This window comes from Arvicola amphibius, chromosome 8, assembly GCF_903992535.2.
Source record: "Arvicola amphibius chromosome 8, mArvAmp1.2, whole genome shotgun sequence".
Classification (NCBI taxonomy): domain Eukaryota; kingdom Metazoa; phylum Chordata; class Mammalia; order Rodentia; family Cricetidae; genus Arvicola; species Arvicola amphibius.
In genome coordinates, this window is record NC_052054.1 from 96736218 (window position 1) to 96754661 (window position 18444).

The window sequence follows — 18444 nt, forward strand, 5'->3', positions numbered from 1 at the left end:
GCCCCACATGGGTGCTGGGAACTGAACTCAAGGTCCCATGGAAGAGCAGCAGTGCTTTAACTGCAGAGCCCTTTGTCCATTCCCGAAAGATAATTCCTAAGCCTTACGTCAGATATTAAAATTTCCTGAAGCCTTCAATCCAGCCCCTACCTCATGTCCTTGAAGCATTCTTATTGAGACACAATTAAGCATTGCTGCTACCATGAAGAAGTTAGATTTAGATAACGGAAGGTTCTAGACATACACTCAAATTTAGATTAATGGTTCAGAACCTGGACTACCCATCAGAATCACCAGGGATTTTTCTTTTTAACATGATCATACCAGGGCCCTAATTAAACCAAAATGTCAGGAGTAGAGACCAGGAGTCACTAAGCTGATGATTTCTGACTCACTGATCTAAAACTATGAACTTGTATTCAATGCCCAAGTTGATTCCAACGCAAAAGCTTCAACACTATATGTAGTAGGCAGTCTTCCACAGGAACTTTTTGGAGATTAGAAACAAAATAAAATATTTCAGCAAGTGATCGCAAATGAAATTTCTTTTACTTAAACACTAATTTACTCAGCTTAAGATAATAATGTTAATTGATACTTAAAATATTCACTTCAGCACTAGTGGCAGAGTAATAGGAGCATCCAGAAAGACAAAGTACTCATACATTTACATAAACATATATTAAAATCAATGTTTGAACTGTATTAACCAATAAACACTATTTTAGCTTTTGATTATAAAATAACCTACTCTCAGCAATCAAAATTTATAAGATATAACTATGGAGAAAAATAAAATTTCTAAAAGTCATTCTTGACTTATCTTTATATTTAACTAAAGGTGATGGACTAAGAAATTGGTTTCAGTACAATATTTAACATCACATATTTAACCATTATAAAACCCAGTAGTTTACCTAGGAAGGACAGGACAGAGTGAAGTATAATGAAGCATTTTATAGTAAGAAATTGCAAGCTTAAACTAACAAATTTACAGTGAATGAATAAATCAACAGACACAAATACATGTATGTCTGCATGCAGTCAAACATATCATAGAAGAGAATCCTAAATTTTTCCTGTTATTTAGGTTTTATGGGCCAATATGATTTCTGTCACATCTTTGTCTTAATATTTTGTTTTGTTTATAACTTTTAAAAAATTCTTGTATCTAGGACTTTACAAAAACTTGCTCGCAGATGGAATTTAGCTTGCTTACCAAGGTTAAATTTAGACTTATTAAAGCACTTGACAGGAAAATTAAAAACATTACTTTGGAAAGAAGAAAAAGGTTAAAGAAAGTAGTTCACTATTGTTCCATTCCCTTTTCCCTTAATGATTGGAAATTAAAATGCTCCTCAAATATTTGTGAGTTTCCCGTGCTGTCCTGTGATTTGAAAGAGTACACACTGCATCAAGCCTTCCATAGTAGAAGCTGTGGACACTGATAGTTCTAATGGAGCCTCTTCTCTTTGGTAAGTCTTTCAGGGGGGTTTCTAAATCACATGACTTCCTGGTCAATGAGGAACTTGATGCCATGTGAAGTTATCTTGGGTTATAAACTAAATTCTCTCAGGTCACGTACGTCCAGTGCACAACTCATGAGTAGCCTGGATTAACCTCAGCTAACCCTTTATCTAGAACAAAAATCATCACTAATGAATGATTTCTTAATCTTTAGCCAGCAGAAAAATGTATCCATCTAACATTATATCCCATTCCACGGTGTGATATAAACACCTGCCTGCATGGATCGCAGAATGTTGTCATTTGTTCCAGTTTATGTATTCTCTATATTCTCATATATCTCACTAGCATATTCTCACTATCGTTTACATTGCAGATTTATTAAGTGACATATCTAAATATTACCTGTCAAAACTCTCTTGAAAAGAAGAACCCATTTCACAAATAGAGACAGGATAGTTAAGTACTAAACATTAAAAAGTGGGAGGTACATTTTGATTAAAATAAATTTCCCATTTAGTATATTCATTAACTCATAAAACGATTAAATAACATTTAAAAGCCTTATATTAGTAGAACAACTTGAGAGGCTATTTCTCTCACAACGTCTTTCCTCATGCTAGTGATATGCAGTGATGGCTACAGGGTCATGACAGCCACATTTCATAAAAATATCAACTGCTATACAAACACTGCTGTATGTAGTGGTATTTCTCAAGGAAAACAAATACCAACAAAATTTTTTAAAAATTGTGCTGATCCAATGAACTACTTAAATGCTAAGTGCAAAATATTCATTTTAATATACAAAAATTTAAGGTAAAAGGTTATTTTATTTTTACTACCCTGTTTACATTACTTTTCAATCAAAACGTAAAGGAGAATTTAAAATCTACTATTTTTAGTTTTTACTCTCATACATATAACTGTTAATAGTAGTATCCATGGCTATTAATATGCACACTTTTCAATTAGGCATAACACACATACTGCAACATGAATCTATATTTTGTTGGTTTCTAATAAAAATAGAAATATTATCTAATACAATTAGAAAAGTACGGAATCCTGAAATGGCAGGAGAAAGTGAAGCAGTAATCTATATTCAGCTATATTTAATCACAGCATAAATGATTCAAGTGGCTGTCTTAACATAGACGCAGATTCCTTAATGTTTCATTAAACATATCCAGCTCAGTCAGAACTTTCTGTTTCAATAATATGCATCAGTTATTTATAGAAGGAAAATAAAAGTACTAAAGTAAGCATGATAAAATTTTATGTAAAAATGTTAGCTGCACATAAAATAAACACAACAATAAAATTCCATGTCGCTTCAGTACTCGACAAAAGTGCGAGCGCCTCATCTGGTCAGTACATTTGTTTCTTTTCATTTCCTTTTAATGGAATATGTGCAAGGAAGGTATTAAGTATAAAATAATAAAGTCACTGGAATTTCTTTGTTTTATAATACATCCTAACTAGACCAAGGGATATATAAATCAGTCACATGCACACACACACACACGTACTTATGAATCAGCTATGTGCTCAGATAGAAAACAGAGTAGATTTTAATACATAAATATACAACTACATATTTATATACTTGTAAATTTCATAAATAAAACTTTTTATCGTTACTTTCTTTACCATAAAATAACCAAGAATTAATGCAGCAATTTGTGAACAAGAATTAACCTAAGGCACTTTTGGTAATAGTAATATAAGCAAATAACATTAGTGAGCCACAATGTCAATTCTCTACAGTTTTCTTCATGATATCAAAATTGGATGTGCTACATAATCAAAACTCTTTGACTAACTGGGCATCTCACATTTCACCTCATCAAACCAAACACGCCAGTTTTCAGTTGAAATTCTTGTAGAAACAGACACAAAGAATGCAAAGAATGGATTATCATGACATTTAGACTGAACAATGTCTTCCAAGTTTTAAACTTCAGTTAGAGTTGGAGATAACTATAAGAAATGCAGAATGTTGCTTTATTTTGGTATTATGATCCTTACAGAGAAACTCAAGTTGGACCAGGTAACAAAGGTGCTCTCGTGTGTGTGTGTGTGTGTGTGTGTGTGTGTGTGTGTGTGTGTGTGTGTTTAAATGGATGGGAGACTGTCTTAGCTATTGTTCTATTGCTGTGAAGAGGACACCATGACCAAGACAACTATTATAGAAGAAAACATTTAACTGGGGCTTGCTTACAATTTTAGAAGGTTAATCCATTACATCAGAGCAGGATGTAGACAGCAATGAAGCTGGAGCAGTCGCTGAGAGCTTGCATCCTGATCAACAGGCAGAGCAGAGACAATGGGCTAGGTGGGGCTTTTGAAACCTCAAAGCCCACCATTTACTGGCACACTTCTTCCAACAAGGCCAGACCTCTTAGTCCTTCTAACAGACCACCAACAAGGAATCAAACACTCAAATATATGAGCCTGTGGAGGCCATTCTTATTCAAACCACCACTTTCCTCTTCATGGCTCCCATAGGGTTGTATGAAAATAAGATAGTTATTAGTAAATGAAAAGGACTGAATAAGATCCTCCTTCACAACACTTAGAATGAACCAACCATGTCAATACTAACACTGTTGAGTTTCCAGTCTCTGTAACTGAGTCAATATATTCTCTCATATGTTTTTCCCATGTCATTATTTGCATTCTGTATTTATCTGTGCCATGAATTAATACAGACATGGGAAAACCATATGAGAGACAAGAGTGAACTGTGCAACACACAGAGCTCCTTCCGGAAGTTTGGAACCCTCTGACACCTAAGAAAGGAAGAAAGGCTAGGCATGGAGACACAGCGCCACTTAGTCCTGACTGGTCAATTCTATGCTTATAAGCAAAGGCCAGCTACTTAAGGAGTCTACTGTTTGTCAGAATGTTCATGCTCTTCTATACTCAGACACTGACTAAGAAAAGGCCTAAGAACCATGGTCCTGTCATGACTGTTTAGATGGACTTAAACCTGAGGCAGCTAGAGACTTAGCCACACAACCATGCTTTCTATGGAGAGTAGGTCATATTGTAGGATTCTAGCCCAGCTAGAAGGTTGCTTGCCTCCCATTAACAAAGTTCGTGGGTCCATCCCCAGCATCACATGAAATTCGAGGTAGTGATGCGAGGCAACACTTTCAGCACTCACCTTCACCACAAGGAGTAGAGGAAGGAGGATCAGAATTTCGAGGGCATTCCAAGCTACATAGCCAGCCGCTGACACGGAAGATGCTGTCTTAAAAATAAATCAATGGCTTTAAAGATGAAAATAGGGCTATCAGTGTGTTCCATGGATGCCATAATGATAAGATCCTACTGAGTGTATTCCTAAGAAAGAACTGAGATTCTTCTTTTATATATCACCTGCCATCTTGTCTAAGGAAAGCATACTCTATCAACTTTAGTAGTCTACTCATTTCCCCTGCACGTCTAGCCTTCTCATTTAGTCCTGGAAATTGAAGATGCGAGTATTGGTAATTTTTCTGTCCTCCATTCCAAAATTGTAGCATGCATTTGCTTCCCAACCAATCTTAAAGTCTGATCTGAAAACCAGGACTACCAGACACATTCCCTGGAAATCTGACTAGTATTATGATTATCCTTTCAGATTTCCACAATCTCCCCTTAGCCAACCCTTTGTCCAGCACTATCAAACTACTTTTTTTTTTTTTTTTGGTGGTGTTGTTTTTGGTTTGAAACAGGGTTTCTTTGTGTAACAGTCCTAGCTGACCTGGAATTGGCTCTATAGGCCAGGATGGCCTTGAACTCACAGAGATTCACCTGCCTCTCTGCCTCCCAATTGCTGGGATTAAGGGTGTCCACCACCACCTGGTTTTCAAACTATATTCTTATAATCACTTCATAGGCCAATATCACACAAATTAAGTATTTATCTCTAATGTTATACATAATTTACATAATGTACATTATACATATAAATTGACATTTGACATTAGAAATTTGGAGCATTTATTTTCTAACTGTATATATATTCATTCATTTTTTTATTTAATTTTGAAAGTATATACATTACATATATATTATTTACACATATGCACATTTTAACTTCAGCTAATATCATTTTTCTTTCCCATATTTCTAAGTAAATCCCACAAAATATGATTAAAGAAGTTGCTATATATTTACCCAATATGCAATATGTAATTTCAGCAAAATTATTCCCCTCAGAAATTATAAATAAATAAAACATGGATAGAAGCAGCTGTGATTCTACGTAGTCTCCAATCAATAACTTCAAGCTCTGACAAGTGACTTATATAACAGCAAAACCAGATTATTATACTGTTGAGTTTCTTCCAGCAATTTGAAAACACAGTTTAAACCTATAGCTGAAATTTTCTAAGAACAACTCTAACCCCATGGATGTGTGCTGCTCAGAATTTTATGTAATAGTAAAATTTTTCTGTTCTGATTGTATCGCTACCAGTGATGTAATAACTTCATTTAAGCTGCATTCATTCTAGCTGCACATAAAGAGTGACTAACAGACTAAAGAGTAGAGCCACACGGGAACTATAAGCACACATGCACACATAACAGTTACGGTTTAGAAGGAGGACAATTTGTTCAGGACGGAAGACAAACTGAAAAGGGATATTTAGAGTAGGGAAAGAAATGAGGACGGCATCTAAGAGAACAAATTTATGAAACCCTAATAAATGCATGGCTTTTTCACATAAGGGACATTTGCAAACTGAAACTAAATAACTGGATGCAAACGGTAAACAAGCCAGAGGCGGGTCTAGCTCCTAGCCTGAGGAATTATGAATGTGACTGCACTCACCTCGTGGAAACCATTCAGCTTAAGATTATAGGCAGGAAAAAATATGATGGTTGAAACTGGGTATACTGGTGCATGCCTGTCACTCACAAACTCATAGCTGAGGCAGAATTGTAACTTCAAAAGCCAGAATGGGTTATGGAGCTGTAATATTAAGTTGGGGGGCGTCACCCCAGCCCCTGACATTCATCCCATTCATCCATGGGGCGCCACGGAGCAAAAAGCTCTATGTCAGGCCCCCTCCCCCTGGGAGTTGCCTTGAGCCGGACTCACCTCCAGGAAAGCCCCCAGGAAAGCCCGCCAAATGCTGACCCCTCCACAGGGAGGGTCAGGACCACTCCCACTCCCACAGGCTATTTAGGCTAGTGCTGGAAAAAGCTGTTTGCTGTTTGTCTTACTCTGGGGGCCTTTGCCCTCCCCCTCTAGCTGTTTCTGTTTGTCTCTCTGTGCTGAACTACGCTGGGATTTTGAAGTTGGTCAGCTGACACAGGTTTCCAAAAGTGCTTTGTCTGTCTGTTAAAATGATGTGGCCACAGTATGCCTGTGTGAATATGTAAATGTGTTTTTGTGATGTGGATTATCTTTCTGTGTGCTCATGTGCTCATTTAAAGATAACTCCAGACGATAACAGCTCTGGAAAAATACAAACACATGGGTAGTTGTCATTTTGACCTGAGCGCCATCTTGGGGTAAGAGTATCATGTGTGTGCTAACATTCTTTGACTTATTAAAATATTCCTTTTCATCTTCTTACATTTACTAGCATTGGTAAGCTGTAACTTACTGGATGAAATACACTTCTAAATTTAGCTTATATGCCAAGTTTACAATACAGGAAACGGTACCTAATTCTCAAGTGTCTTTCCAGAACTGAGATTATGGCATTTAACAAAAGGGCTTCTAACACAGACGTGCAACTTCCACAGCACTCTATAGCTCCTCCAACAAGAAAGACCTTCTGCCTCCAGGCCTTGCCTTTGGGTTTGGTAAACCCACCCACACAGCAAACAGAGGCCTTTCACCTCTTCAGTTTCCTGGATGCTTCACCCTGAATCGATCTCATCCTGCTAAGCCAGGTAGACTAAATCTTCCCCCACAGGAAAAATCTTTGGGCCTCTTATACTCAGCAGCTAATGGTAAGCACTGCTTCTAAGATTGCTGTTCTCCAAGGACTAAGGTGAAGATTTGGGATTGCCTGTGTAGCTAAAAAAAGTTGTCTCATTTTTGCTCATTTATCCCTCCCAGATATGTCTAATGGTATTTAATAACCTAGGTACTGTTAACTTATTACTTGATCCATGACAGACAAGTGTGCCTCTTTAACAGGCTTCATAGTCTTGGACTAACAGGTTTCATGTGTATCTTTTAAAATCAAGGTGTCCCAATTCATTTAATTGTTTTAACCTAAAGCAATAGCCTTTTGATTTGACACCAAGATGTAAATCTGTTCCAGTTCTCTTACAGCTTCCAGGAAAAAGTTCTGCTACGCTAACCCCAGTCAATTTCAAGCATATTTTACAGGTCACTCTTAATAACTGGGCCAGGACAAACTTATTAAGCACTCTCCAGACAATGCCAACACCTGCACCAGTTCCTGGGACTTCACCATTGGTACCAGCACTCCTAGATCAAGGACACCTGCAGACTAAAATCTGGTTTTTCTGCTTTTGTATCCCATCCCATGGCTAGCCCCATTTCATAGAGCCAATAATAATATTTTTTCTTCTAGCCACCTGCTTTCTCATCTCCCTCAAAAAGCAGCTGCCTGAGAACTCCAGGAGGACAGCAAACTGGATGCCGCTCCAGCCACACCTCTCGCTGAGCTGAGCACCAACTTCCAGCTCTCCCCTCTCCCACGTCACCCCATGCCCACAGGAAGTAGCCAGACTGGAGCCAATGCCCCTATATCCAAGGACTCTGGGATGTTTGATTGAAAGTGAGACCTCAGCTCTCTAACATCCCTATGTCCAAAGAGTCTGAAATGTAATATTAAGTTGGGGACATCACCCCAGCCTCTGACATTCATCCTTGGGGCACCAATGGAGCACCAATGGAGCGAAAAGCTCCATGTCAGGCCCCCTCCCCCTGGGAATTGCTTTGGGCCAGACTCCATCTCCAGGAAACCAAATGCTGACCCCTTCCCAGGGTCTGGACCATTCCCACAGGCTATTTAGGCTCATGCCAGAAAAAGGAACACATGGTTTCAGGTTTTGCGTGTGCTTTCCCTCTGTGTCTTTCCCCCACCATGCTCCTGGCCATACAAAAATGCTGCATTCAATAAATGTGGGCATTTTTGATTTGGTCTAATTTGGTTTGATTGGAGTCCTTTGCACTGGCAGAGAGGCTCCTCTTAAGAAATATTCCTAACAGTAGGAAGATACTGTCGCAAAACAGAAAGATGGTTTCAAATTTGAAATTTGCAAGACTATATCATCTATCTAGTAAGAAGCTAGCTGAATATGGTAGCTTATAACTCAACACTTAATAGGGTTGAAATGGCGATATAAAAGCAAATCTTGGATGGACCATTGAGCAGCAAGGATAGTAAGATGCAAAGGGTTAAGGGACTGAGTCACATGTCACTGAAATATATTAGCAGAGGTAAGAGTATCCCTTTGCAAATATTCATATTCTATTATCTGGAAAGGGACATTAAAATTCACAGACCTGCTCTCCAAGGCAAAAGAATGGTGATCAAAACAGGAAAAAGGTTCGGTGGTCCATAGCTGCCTAGATCAGAACTTTCCAAAGGCGGAATCAGGAAGAACAGGAGTTCAAAGCTTGCCTCAGCTATATTTTGAATTAGAGGCCAGCCTGAATCACATGTAACCCTGCCCCAAAGGAACATAAACAAACCAACATACCAAAAGCAGAAAATAAACTTTATCAAGAAGGAAACACATAAAAAAAAAAAAACCAAGATACTATAAATAGAAAGAAAAGAAAAATTGAGAAGCAATGCTTCCGAAGCCAAAGTATAAACTGCTGTCTCCACTGCTCACAGAGGGAGCACACAGAAGGAAGGCAAAGTATTTATAAACTGTCCTTTGTAAGGATGTCTGAGAGTGGTGCAGTTAGAAGCCAGGCTATGGAAAGAGGTTAAGTATGTGGGAACAGGGATGTGTCCGATGAGATCGTGTATTGCAGGGTACTATGGCCATAGACAAATGGGAATATTTCAGGACAAAAGCATTTGCTGCCTTACCCCTGTTATTCCTACCATGTGAGTGTTAGGTACTCCTTCCTGTTTTCTCAGATTCTGTGCTTTCTCATACCTTCAAATGTTCCTTCTCAATTTGCTATTCTATTAGGAACCAGCCTCCACCTAAAACCCAACAATATCCTGAGCATTGTGTAGGCTCTGATCCTGAGCTTGGACAATCAACAACTAGAACCCATCCTTATGAAAGAGTTCTTTGTGTCCTCACCAATAGACTCCATTCTTATGCTTATACAATTGCTTCCTCCTTAAGTCCTCCTTAGCTCCTCTGTTTATCTGACCAATAGAACTCATTCTTATTGCAATGGTCATAGATGCTTTGCGACTTTAGTAGGGAGTATTTATGTAACTATGTCTAAAGCTTTGTTGTGATAATTGTTACGTGGAAACCTTTTTCCAACGTTTTATTGTTGTCTACATGTGTAAGAAGAATAGAACACAGCACCAGACTCTGGAAGTTCTGACCCATCACCTGAGAAGATGGCACTGACTGGAGTTTCATCCCACCTCATATGAACCATCTCCCTGCAGGCCAAGGGGGCAGGGGTGGCCCCTGACATCTGTGTGCAAAATTATGATTGCTAACAGTAACCCAAATACTTGTCTGTAATGGTCAGCTGAGAGCAGACTGGGTTAGACCTAAAGAGGACACATGTCAATTATAGACAAACACTAGAGTGCTAACAACAGTCAATGCTAACAACGAGTGCCTCTTCAAATGGCCTCCCAGGGCAGTTTCCTCCAACACTGAGCTTGATCCTTCATTCCTAAACTCTTCTGACTTCAACTTAGTACCCTAATCAGCAGTGAAACTCCTCGACTGAACAGCTGGCTCCTCAAGGAGAAACAGAACTTGTTATCTTTGAAGTCCCAACAAGCAGAGCAATTTGAGAAGTTTAACACTCAAATTTACCATGAACTAACTTACATAAATCCAAAAGTGGTTCGTAAACTTGCTTGACTGTGCTTTAATATAGTCCACACTTGCAACCATCCTTCAAACAGTTCCCGAATAATGTGTCATACACACAAATGCAGTACATACATGCTGATGCTTAAGGCAATGTTCCTCCCACTCTCCATTCTTGAAGTCACAGAGCAGGGTCTTGGGTGGATAGAACCAAAGGACATCATAGGGAATATCAATTTCCCTGTGTGTTAAGATGATAGGAAAACACAGGGAAACACAGTCCTGGAATTAACATTAAGAAAAATTAAAATGTCTTCCCTTTTCAGCTACACACAGAAAAATATTGACTAAATGCAGCAGTTTCAGCATGTATGGAAAGACAGGTGAAAAGACTGCATTAAAATATTCAGAGAGAGCAGGATGCCGTAATGAATAAAATCACTTCCCCTAAAAGCCTGACAACCTGAATCCTGTCCCAGATCCTACCATAGGAAGACAGAATTCATTCCTGAATTTATCCTTTGAACTCCTTTTGTGTGCCATGGTCCACATGAGCCTGCCCCCCCCCCCCTCTCTCTCTCTCTCTCTCTCTCTCTCTCTTTCCCTCTCTCTCTCTCTCTCTCTCTTTCCCTCCCTCCCTCTCCCTCTCTCTCTCTCTCTCCACACACACACACACACACACAACTCATCAACAATAATAAAATCAACTGAAAAAAGAAATGAAATGGAAATGCTGAAACGCTTAGCACTGTAGTACACAACTGTAAGTTCTGTACTCAGGAGATGGAGACAATCAGGTGATCAAGGTCAGCCCCAGCTATGTAAGGAATTTGAGGCCAGCCTGGGCTACATGAAAATAAAATATTGCCTTGAAAAAAAGAAACTCTCAAAAGTACAGCTTATGCTTAAATTATAAGAGAAAAGAGATAGATTTACAGATGATGCTTAAGAAGAGGAAAAAAAAAACACAATAACCACCATCACCACCAAAATGGCTGTGACCTGGCAGAACCCGTACCACACATATGTAAGTCCTTGACTAATCTTTGCAGGAGAAACAGCTTCTCTGATTCACAAGCCTGAGATGGACTGTGAGCGCACCATGGAAGACACATGTGAAAGCAGGCATACACTGCAGGAGGGCTGACTTCCCAACTGGCCACACTGAAATAGACCTGGACTAGGACAACAGAAAAGAAACCAGTACAGGAAGATTAACACAAAATAGCCCATTACTGTATGGAAACTGCTCAGAATGGACCCTCTCTATAGAATTATATGTAAAAATATATATTATAGGGGTGTGTATTTGAATAGCCCAGAGTGCTGGGCTGGACCCTGTCCTTCTACATTATCTCCTATGCTAACTGGTCAAATCATACAATGTTTTGGAGCCAATTCCAAAGATTGGAGCTTTAAATTGCTAGGTTATAAAACAGTAACATAAAACATAATAGTCCTCCCCAAACCTAAAGCGAAGATAAAAATGAGCACCAACTGTTTCTGATGACTACAAATCTCGCCTTTCTTGTAGTACTCCATATATCCTTATTGGTTTGATCTCCCCCACAAAAATCACCATCTGGTAAAATGGTCATCAGGATCGCTACCATCCTTGGCAACAAGTGAACTTATATTTCCACGTGCATTTAATTCCTGAGCTGAAGGATGAAAGCAAAGAAGCATTACAAACAAACAAACAAAAACCAAAAAACAACAGAACGTTGTATTCCCGCAATACAGATGCAGAGACCTCTGTGCAGTGCTGGCCTTGTATCCTTCTTGTCTTAGTCCTCACTGATCCCTGCCTGCTCCTCAAATCCTCAATCTATTCTGTTTCCTTTCTTCCCTTTGACTTCTTGATAACTCAAAACTCTAGTAAATGCTAGCACTCGGTCAGCTTTTCTTTGTGCATGTTTTGTAGAGAGAAGGCTGAGCGAGGCTACTTGTGATGAAAAGCTCAATGAGATAACTCTGATTTTCCCTCGAAGAGTATTTACAGTCAGCCCACAGCTACTAACTTTACTAAATATTCAGGTGCAAGCACTGTGCTCCTTCCTATATGAAGAGTGTGAAGTAAGATACCCACCCTTCCCTGGTTTTCCTTAGCCTTTGCCAGTGTTTCATTCCACACTGATGACTGACAGGCTATATCACTAATACCACCATCACTGGTCCTATCTGACATCAGGAGAGTAGGCCACGCAGCTTACTATATTATACACTGTATTATTACACAGTATGCATTAGCATTTGGAAAAGCTTCATTGCTCAAAAAATACAAGTCAAACTTGCTAAATATATTTCAAAGCACTTTCATCTCTCTCTATATTATATATTCAATATATATTTCTTGTCTGACAAACCAGAGCACGAACGACACTTCCAAAGGATATCTGAACAAGTAAATAGATTCTTTAAAATTGTACACATTTCCAACCTTATGTCCTGCTAGTTCTTATCACAAGGCCTAGAACTCACAGGCACTCAGCAATACTTATTAAGTTAATGGCAGTGACTAATGGATGGAAATAGCTTTACAAACTTTCTATCTCTGTCACTGTCTAAGCTGAACTTTCATCAATGACATAATTTTATAATTGGTAGTGAAAGTCATGCAGTCACTCTAATTCTTAAGAAACCAGATAGCAAGCTGGACATGGTAGCACATAGTTTTAATTTCAGCACTCAGGCAAAGAGGCAGGTATGTTTCCGAGTTAAGGTTATCTTGTTCTACATAGCAAGAAATAGGCCACATAAGGTCAGCTGGTGAGATTATCTCAAAAGAAAGGAAGAAAGAAGGAAAGGAAGGAGGGAAAGAAGGAAGGAAGGAGGAAAGGAGGAAAGGAAGGAAGGGAGGGAGGGAGGGAGGGAGGGAGGGAGGAAGGAAGGAAGGAAGGAAGGAAGGAAGGAAGCAAGGAAGGAAGGGAAATAGTAAAGCAGACAAGGCAACATCTAGCAGCAGTAGTTACTTTAAAGTACATCCACTCTCTGACTATATATAGCAAATCAAGAAAATCTTTGAAGGGCAGGATGTAGGACTGACAGAGCATTACAGTATTTTAAAGTTTAGAATAGTAATGAGTATCAGTAAATATTAAGGTTGTCTTTCTTTTTTAATTTGTAAAGTCTTAGAAAGTTACGTTAACCAAAAATTATATTTTACAAAGAATGGCTACCCACTTCATTTTCCCATAAATGAACAGGCCGTCTTCACGTACAGAATCACCTTGAATAAAGTGTATTTGTTAAAGCAGACAGCACAGTCACTGGCTATGTTAGGTTCAGGTGGACTTGGATTTGGGCAGGTCCTACAGATGTGTTCCAGACAAACCCTTCACCTTGTTCTGCCTCAACTACCTTCAGATGAACATCAGCTACTTTGAAGACTTTTGCAAGAATTAGAACATATACTCAAATTATGTGACATTATATATGATACACATCAATTAATATTGATATTAATTAGTTTATATGCATGGTAGATAAAAATCTCAAAAAGAGTGTTTTAGTTACAAAGCAAGATTCTTTGAAGGAAGCTCCACTCTACACTTTAGATTACAGGTTCTGGTTAAACTAAACTAATGCTATGTAGTTTCTACACCCTAAGTATTAATAAGTATTAATTATTATAATTCTACTTTTAATTGTTGTACAATAATTGTACATACACATGGTTCTGGTCATCCAAAGCAGCCAAGATGGAAAGGGCAGAGGGAAGAAGGATCACTACCAAGGAGGACAGACCGAGGAGAGGACACTTGAGTGCGCCTTGGAACGACTGTTAATTATCTGTGTAACGGCTTGATGAATGTCCCTGTGCTACTCCAGGCTGGCGGTACCACGGGGACAATAATGTTGATTTATCTCAAAACAACACTGCGACTGCCCAGTGTAGGGCAGCTGAATAAATACTGACTGGCTGAATGAAGACTATCAAACTAAATTTGGTACTAATCGCCACTTCAAAGAGCTCTTTATCTCTGTTTCAGAGTTCTGAGACTGGAGAAGTCAAGGACCTTCCTGAAGAAGGAAAAATTAAGCATCACACTGAATAAAACACACACACACACACACACACACACACACACACACATCATGGGGAGAGAGGGCACAAAAGAACCTCTGCTTTAAGGTAAGAATAATTAACCATAAATTTATCATAGGAACTAATTTTACATAATCAACATACAACACTTAAAATTTTAAGAACTCTCTATGATTGTTTTCTGGCTGTTGACAGAGGTTTCTGTCCCACCCGGTCCTTCAGTCGTACGGTCCCAAAGGAATCACACAAAGGTCTACATTAGTTATAAACTGATGGGCCTAGTATCTCAGGCTTCATTCAAAAAAAATTTTTTTTGAAGTCACATAAAGTTAAATACAATTAAATTTTACAATTAAAATATTTAGTTTCACCTCACATCATCAGTTAAAGAAATGATCTGCAACTATTCTCCCTTGGCATAAGCAAGCCAACTCTGGTTCGCTGTCACACATATTTTGGAAAGGGAGCCAAAATGAGCAACCGCCATAATGAGGATGAAAAGCATAGTCAGATCCCCTGATTCCGTCAGCACCAATCAAGCCTTGGATGCAAGGCAACCAACTAAATTTAGAACTTGGACTACACCATGTGTTAGATGCTGCCATGCAGTTTTGATCAATCCCGGTTGTGAATTTGGCTGTTCTCATACCACATGTTACTGAATCATCTAATAGAACCGGAGAAGGCTGAGTCCTCTCAAGTTTAACAGAAATGAAGAGAGAAAAGCAAAGTAGACAGGTGTAGGTAAGATTATAAATGAAATAAGGTGAAATGACGAGGAAGAGAAAACGCAACAAGCGAATTATCATTCTACCACGTTTTCTATGTACCTTACAGGAATTACACATAATACTAAATAACATTATATAGCAAAAATAATTTCATTTTCCTTTAAGATTTCTTAACATCAAGCAGTCTCACTTTGGTAGTCACAAGGTTTTAATACCTTTTCAGCATTGTCAAACTTCCCAGTGACCAAGAGCGGATGTGGATTTTCTCAACTTTTTAAATCAATGATTTTCAGTTCAATAACATTGCTTCTACAAGGGGTTTTTCAAATGCTTTAACCCTTCTTTCCATTCTTAAAACTTATTAAAGGCTTTAGGGAGCTATACATGTAGATTACATACAACAATATCTAAATTGTTAGTGAAACCTGAGAAAAATTAAATATTCATTTAAATGTTTTAGAATGTTAACGGTTCATAAAACTAAAAATAGAAAAAAGAATGGCACAATGTTTTTCTTCAAAATCTAACATTTGGCCTAAACTGTATATACGAAATAAAAACAGGAAAGAAAAACACTAGATTTTCAAATCTGCTTCTGTATCCAATCATTTGTAATATTTGGTTAGTGGCTACAAAGAAAATCCAGCCTCAAACACGTATCAACTTGGAAGATAAGGGAGCAATTCATTACCCCTTTCTGATTCTTCTTAATTTTTATATACACAACAACAAAGCCTGACAAGCGGTATTTCCTTAATATGAGCTTTAGTGTAGAATTTCGAACATTCCCAGTAAATATTATTTAGTTTCTACGCTTCAAGATAATTTATTATATGGCGAAGAGTTTTAAATACTGCAGCCAAATATTAAGATGTGTCATAAAAACAAATTCCATAACATTCCTTGGATGACATCACCAAAAGCATCGTAGCTTTTTAATCAAACACTTTTTAATCAAGTCAGGTCGGTTTCCCATTCACAAACACTTTCCTAAAAGCAAAATTTTGTTTTGACAATTTAACAACATATATTAAATAATAATAGTGGGTAATGATGGGGAAAGTGTGAACTAATTTGGAAAGCAATAAACCAGTGCAAATATCACAAAATACCATCTGCGCCATTAGCTTCTCCTCAGCTGTTCTCTTGGATGGCCCTTTTCTGATGGAGGTCTTGCTCTGTTTGCCACCTTTCCAGAGATGCAGCACCCAATTAACTGAGTGCAACTAAGGGGAAGATTCAGGGCACCGACTAAGAAATACAACTAGCAAGGAGGGACATCTAAGTTTTATAAAAGTAAAACACCCATCGGGCGCTATTGAACTACTGTCAGTGGAACCCTGACTCACACAGGAGTTCACTCTTAACAGGCAACCCGCCGGCAAGTTAGCTGCACCAACTGCGGAGTGGTAAGAGAACCGCACAGCTGAGCAATCAAAATTCCGAGGGACGGGCGATCGCTTCCACTTCAAGGTAAGGGTGTCTTTTATGGCAGAGGCAAGCCTCGGGGAAAGCGATGCTGGATGGTGGAGGATACTGATTTATAAATGAAAGGCATCATCAGCTTGTGTCACGGAGGTAAGGTTGAGCAAGGGTCATTAAGACAGCCAACCAGATGGTCTGGAATTCAGGTCTCTGACACTGGAGGCAGGGAAGGGAGTCAAACCCGGATCACAGACATCCGCCCAGCTTCATGGAGCAGGTCACCTGTCCGCGGGCTCTAGGTCACAGTGTGTGTGGTGTCGGGGGGAGGGGAGTGGGGATCGAGGCTATGCCTCACCTGACGGTCCTGACCACGAAGTACACCAGCACAGCGCCGCTCACCACCACCAACACGGTCAGGGCCCGCTGGGTCATGGGCTTGTCGCCAGGGTTGGGGCTCACAGCAGCCAAGCTGCCACCGGCTGAGCCTTCCGCGGCCTTCCCTCCGAGGCCATCCGCCTCAGGCCCTGCTCCGAGGCTGCTGCCATTGCGGCCCTCAACGACTCGAGGGCCGGCAGCTTCACCCTGAGCTTGGCCCCGGGGCTGGGCAGCGGTGGGGCCGGGAGGCAGCGGGGACTGCGTGCGCGGCCCGGACTCGAGAGGCCCGGATCCTGGCGCCGCCCTGGCCGCCGTGGACAGCGCCGCCCCGGACTCGTTCAGCGCGGGCAGCAACAGCAGGAAGAAGGCCGGAGCCAGGAGGCGGCCAGGCCCGGAGCAGCCGCGCGGGGCCCGCATCGTCCCCACGCCGCCCTCTCAGCACGCCGCAGCCGCCGGGCCAGCCTCCCGGTCCGCAGCGCCGACCATGGGCGCACCGGAACCGGCCGAGAGCCCGCACGGCGGGTGGCGGGTGGCGGAGACGGCGGTGGCGGCTTTGGCGGCGACGACAGCTCGCCGGGACAACCGGAAGTTCGTACATCTCCGCAGCCACTGCTGCTACGGACGCCTCTGGTTGCTAATATGTAGGGGCGGGCCGCACTCAGTGACGTCAGCGGCTCGAGCCGATTGCGCACGCGCAGCAGTGGGACCTTCTGGCCGGCCAACTTTGCTTACTTTGCTTTCGTTTTTTTTTCAATGAAAGGGCTGGCCCAGGTTAGGTAACCGGAGCAAAGAAAACGAAAATGGATTGTGTGACGTGTGCATCACACGAGTGAAAGGAAATTAAATTAAGTTCCCTGATGCCAAAGTTCAAAACTGCTTCTCATCAGTATGCCTTTGGTCCTAGTTCCCTCATCAGGATTAAAAACTTCAAGGAGAGCTTTTTCAAGTTTAAAGGATTCCGACTTTTCTTGGAAGCTTTTACTTTAGAAAATGTACAGTTGTTAATTCAGGTTTTTTCACTTTAAAAGGTAAACATTTGTAAAGCCCTCTTGTTAGATTTAAGGGACCTGCAGTCATCCTTCTGAAAGGCAATCAGCAAGAGAACAGTCTCCATAGTTCCTAGTTTCTGCGGTCGGATAGGACTCTAACCCAGGCAAGGTTCTTGCCTTAAGTTGAAAACGACTCCTCGACTTGTAGAACACAGAAAGCTGCCTTTCCCTTTCCATATTGACTTAGCAAATATGTGGACCCCTGACTTGCCCACTCATTTTTATCTTACAGAACTTGAGGTCTGCTTACATTTAAATAAAATTGTCTTTGTCTTATGTTTCCCATTAAGTAACAGTAAGATAAATCAAATACCTACATTTGGGGGGGCAGTGGGGCAAAGATTGAGTATGAATATAGTTAAATATTATTAAATACTACTCAGTAATGGTAAAT

The 18444-nt window shown here is 40.1% G+C and overlaps 1 protein-coding gene across 2 annotated transcripts in view; it reads right to left on the minus strand.

Annotated features, from left to right (window-relative positions):
- Positions 1 to 17559, minus strand: part of Fam174a (family with sequence similarity 174 member A) — a 28426-nt gene extending 10867 nt beyond the window's left edge. Inside the window, exon 1 of one of the 2 annotated variants that reach the window (XM_038340799.2) lies at positions 16982 to 17557. In XM_038340799.2, the coding sequence (XP_038196727.1) occupies positions 16982 to 17418 (437 nt within the window). In that variant the 5' untranslated portion in view covers positions 17419 to 17557. Of the gene's footprint in view, positions 1 to 16981 lie in introns of both variants that reach the window. The other variant, XM_038340800.1, reaches the window with a different exon arrangement.
- Between the last annotated feature and the right edge of the window lie 885 nt (positions 17560 to 18444).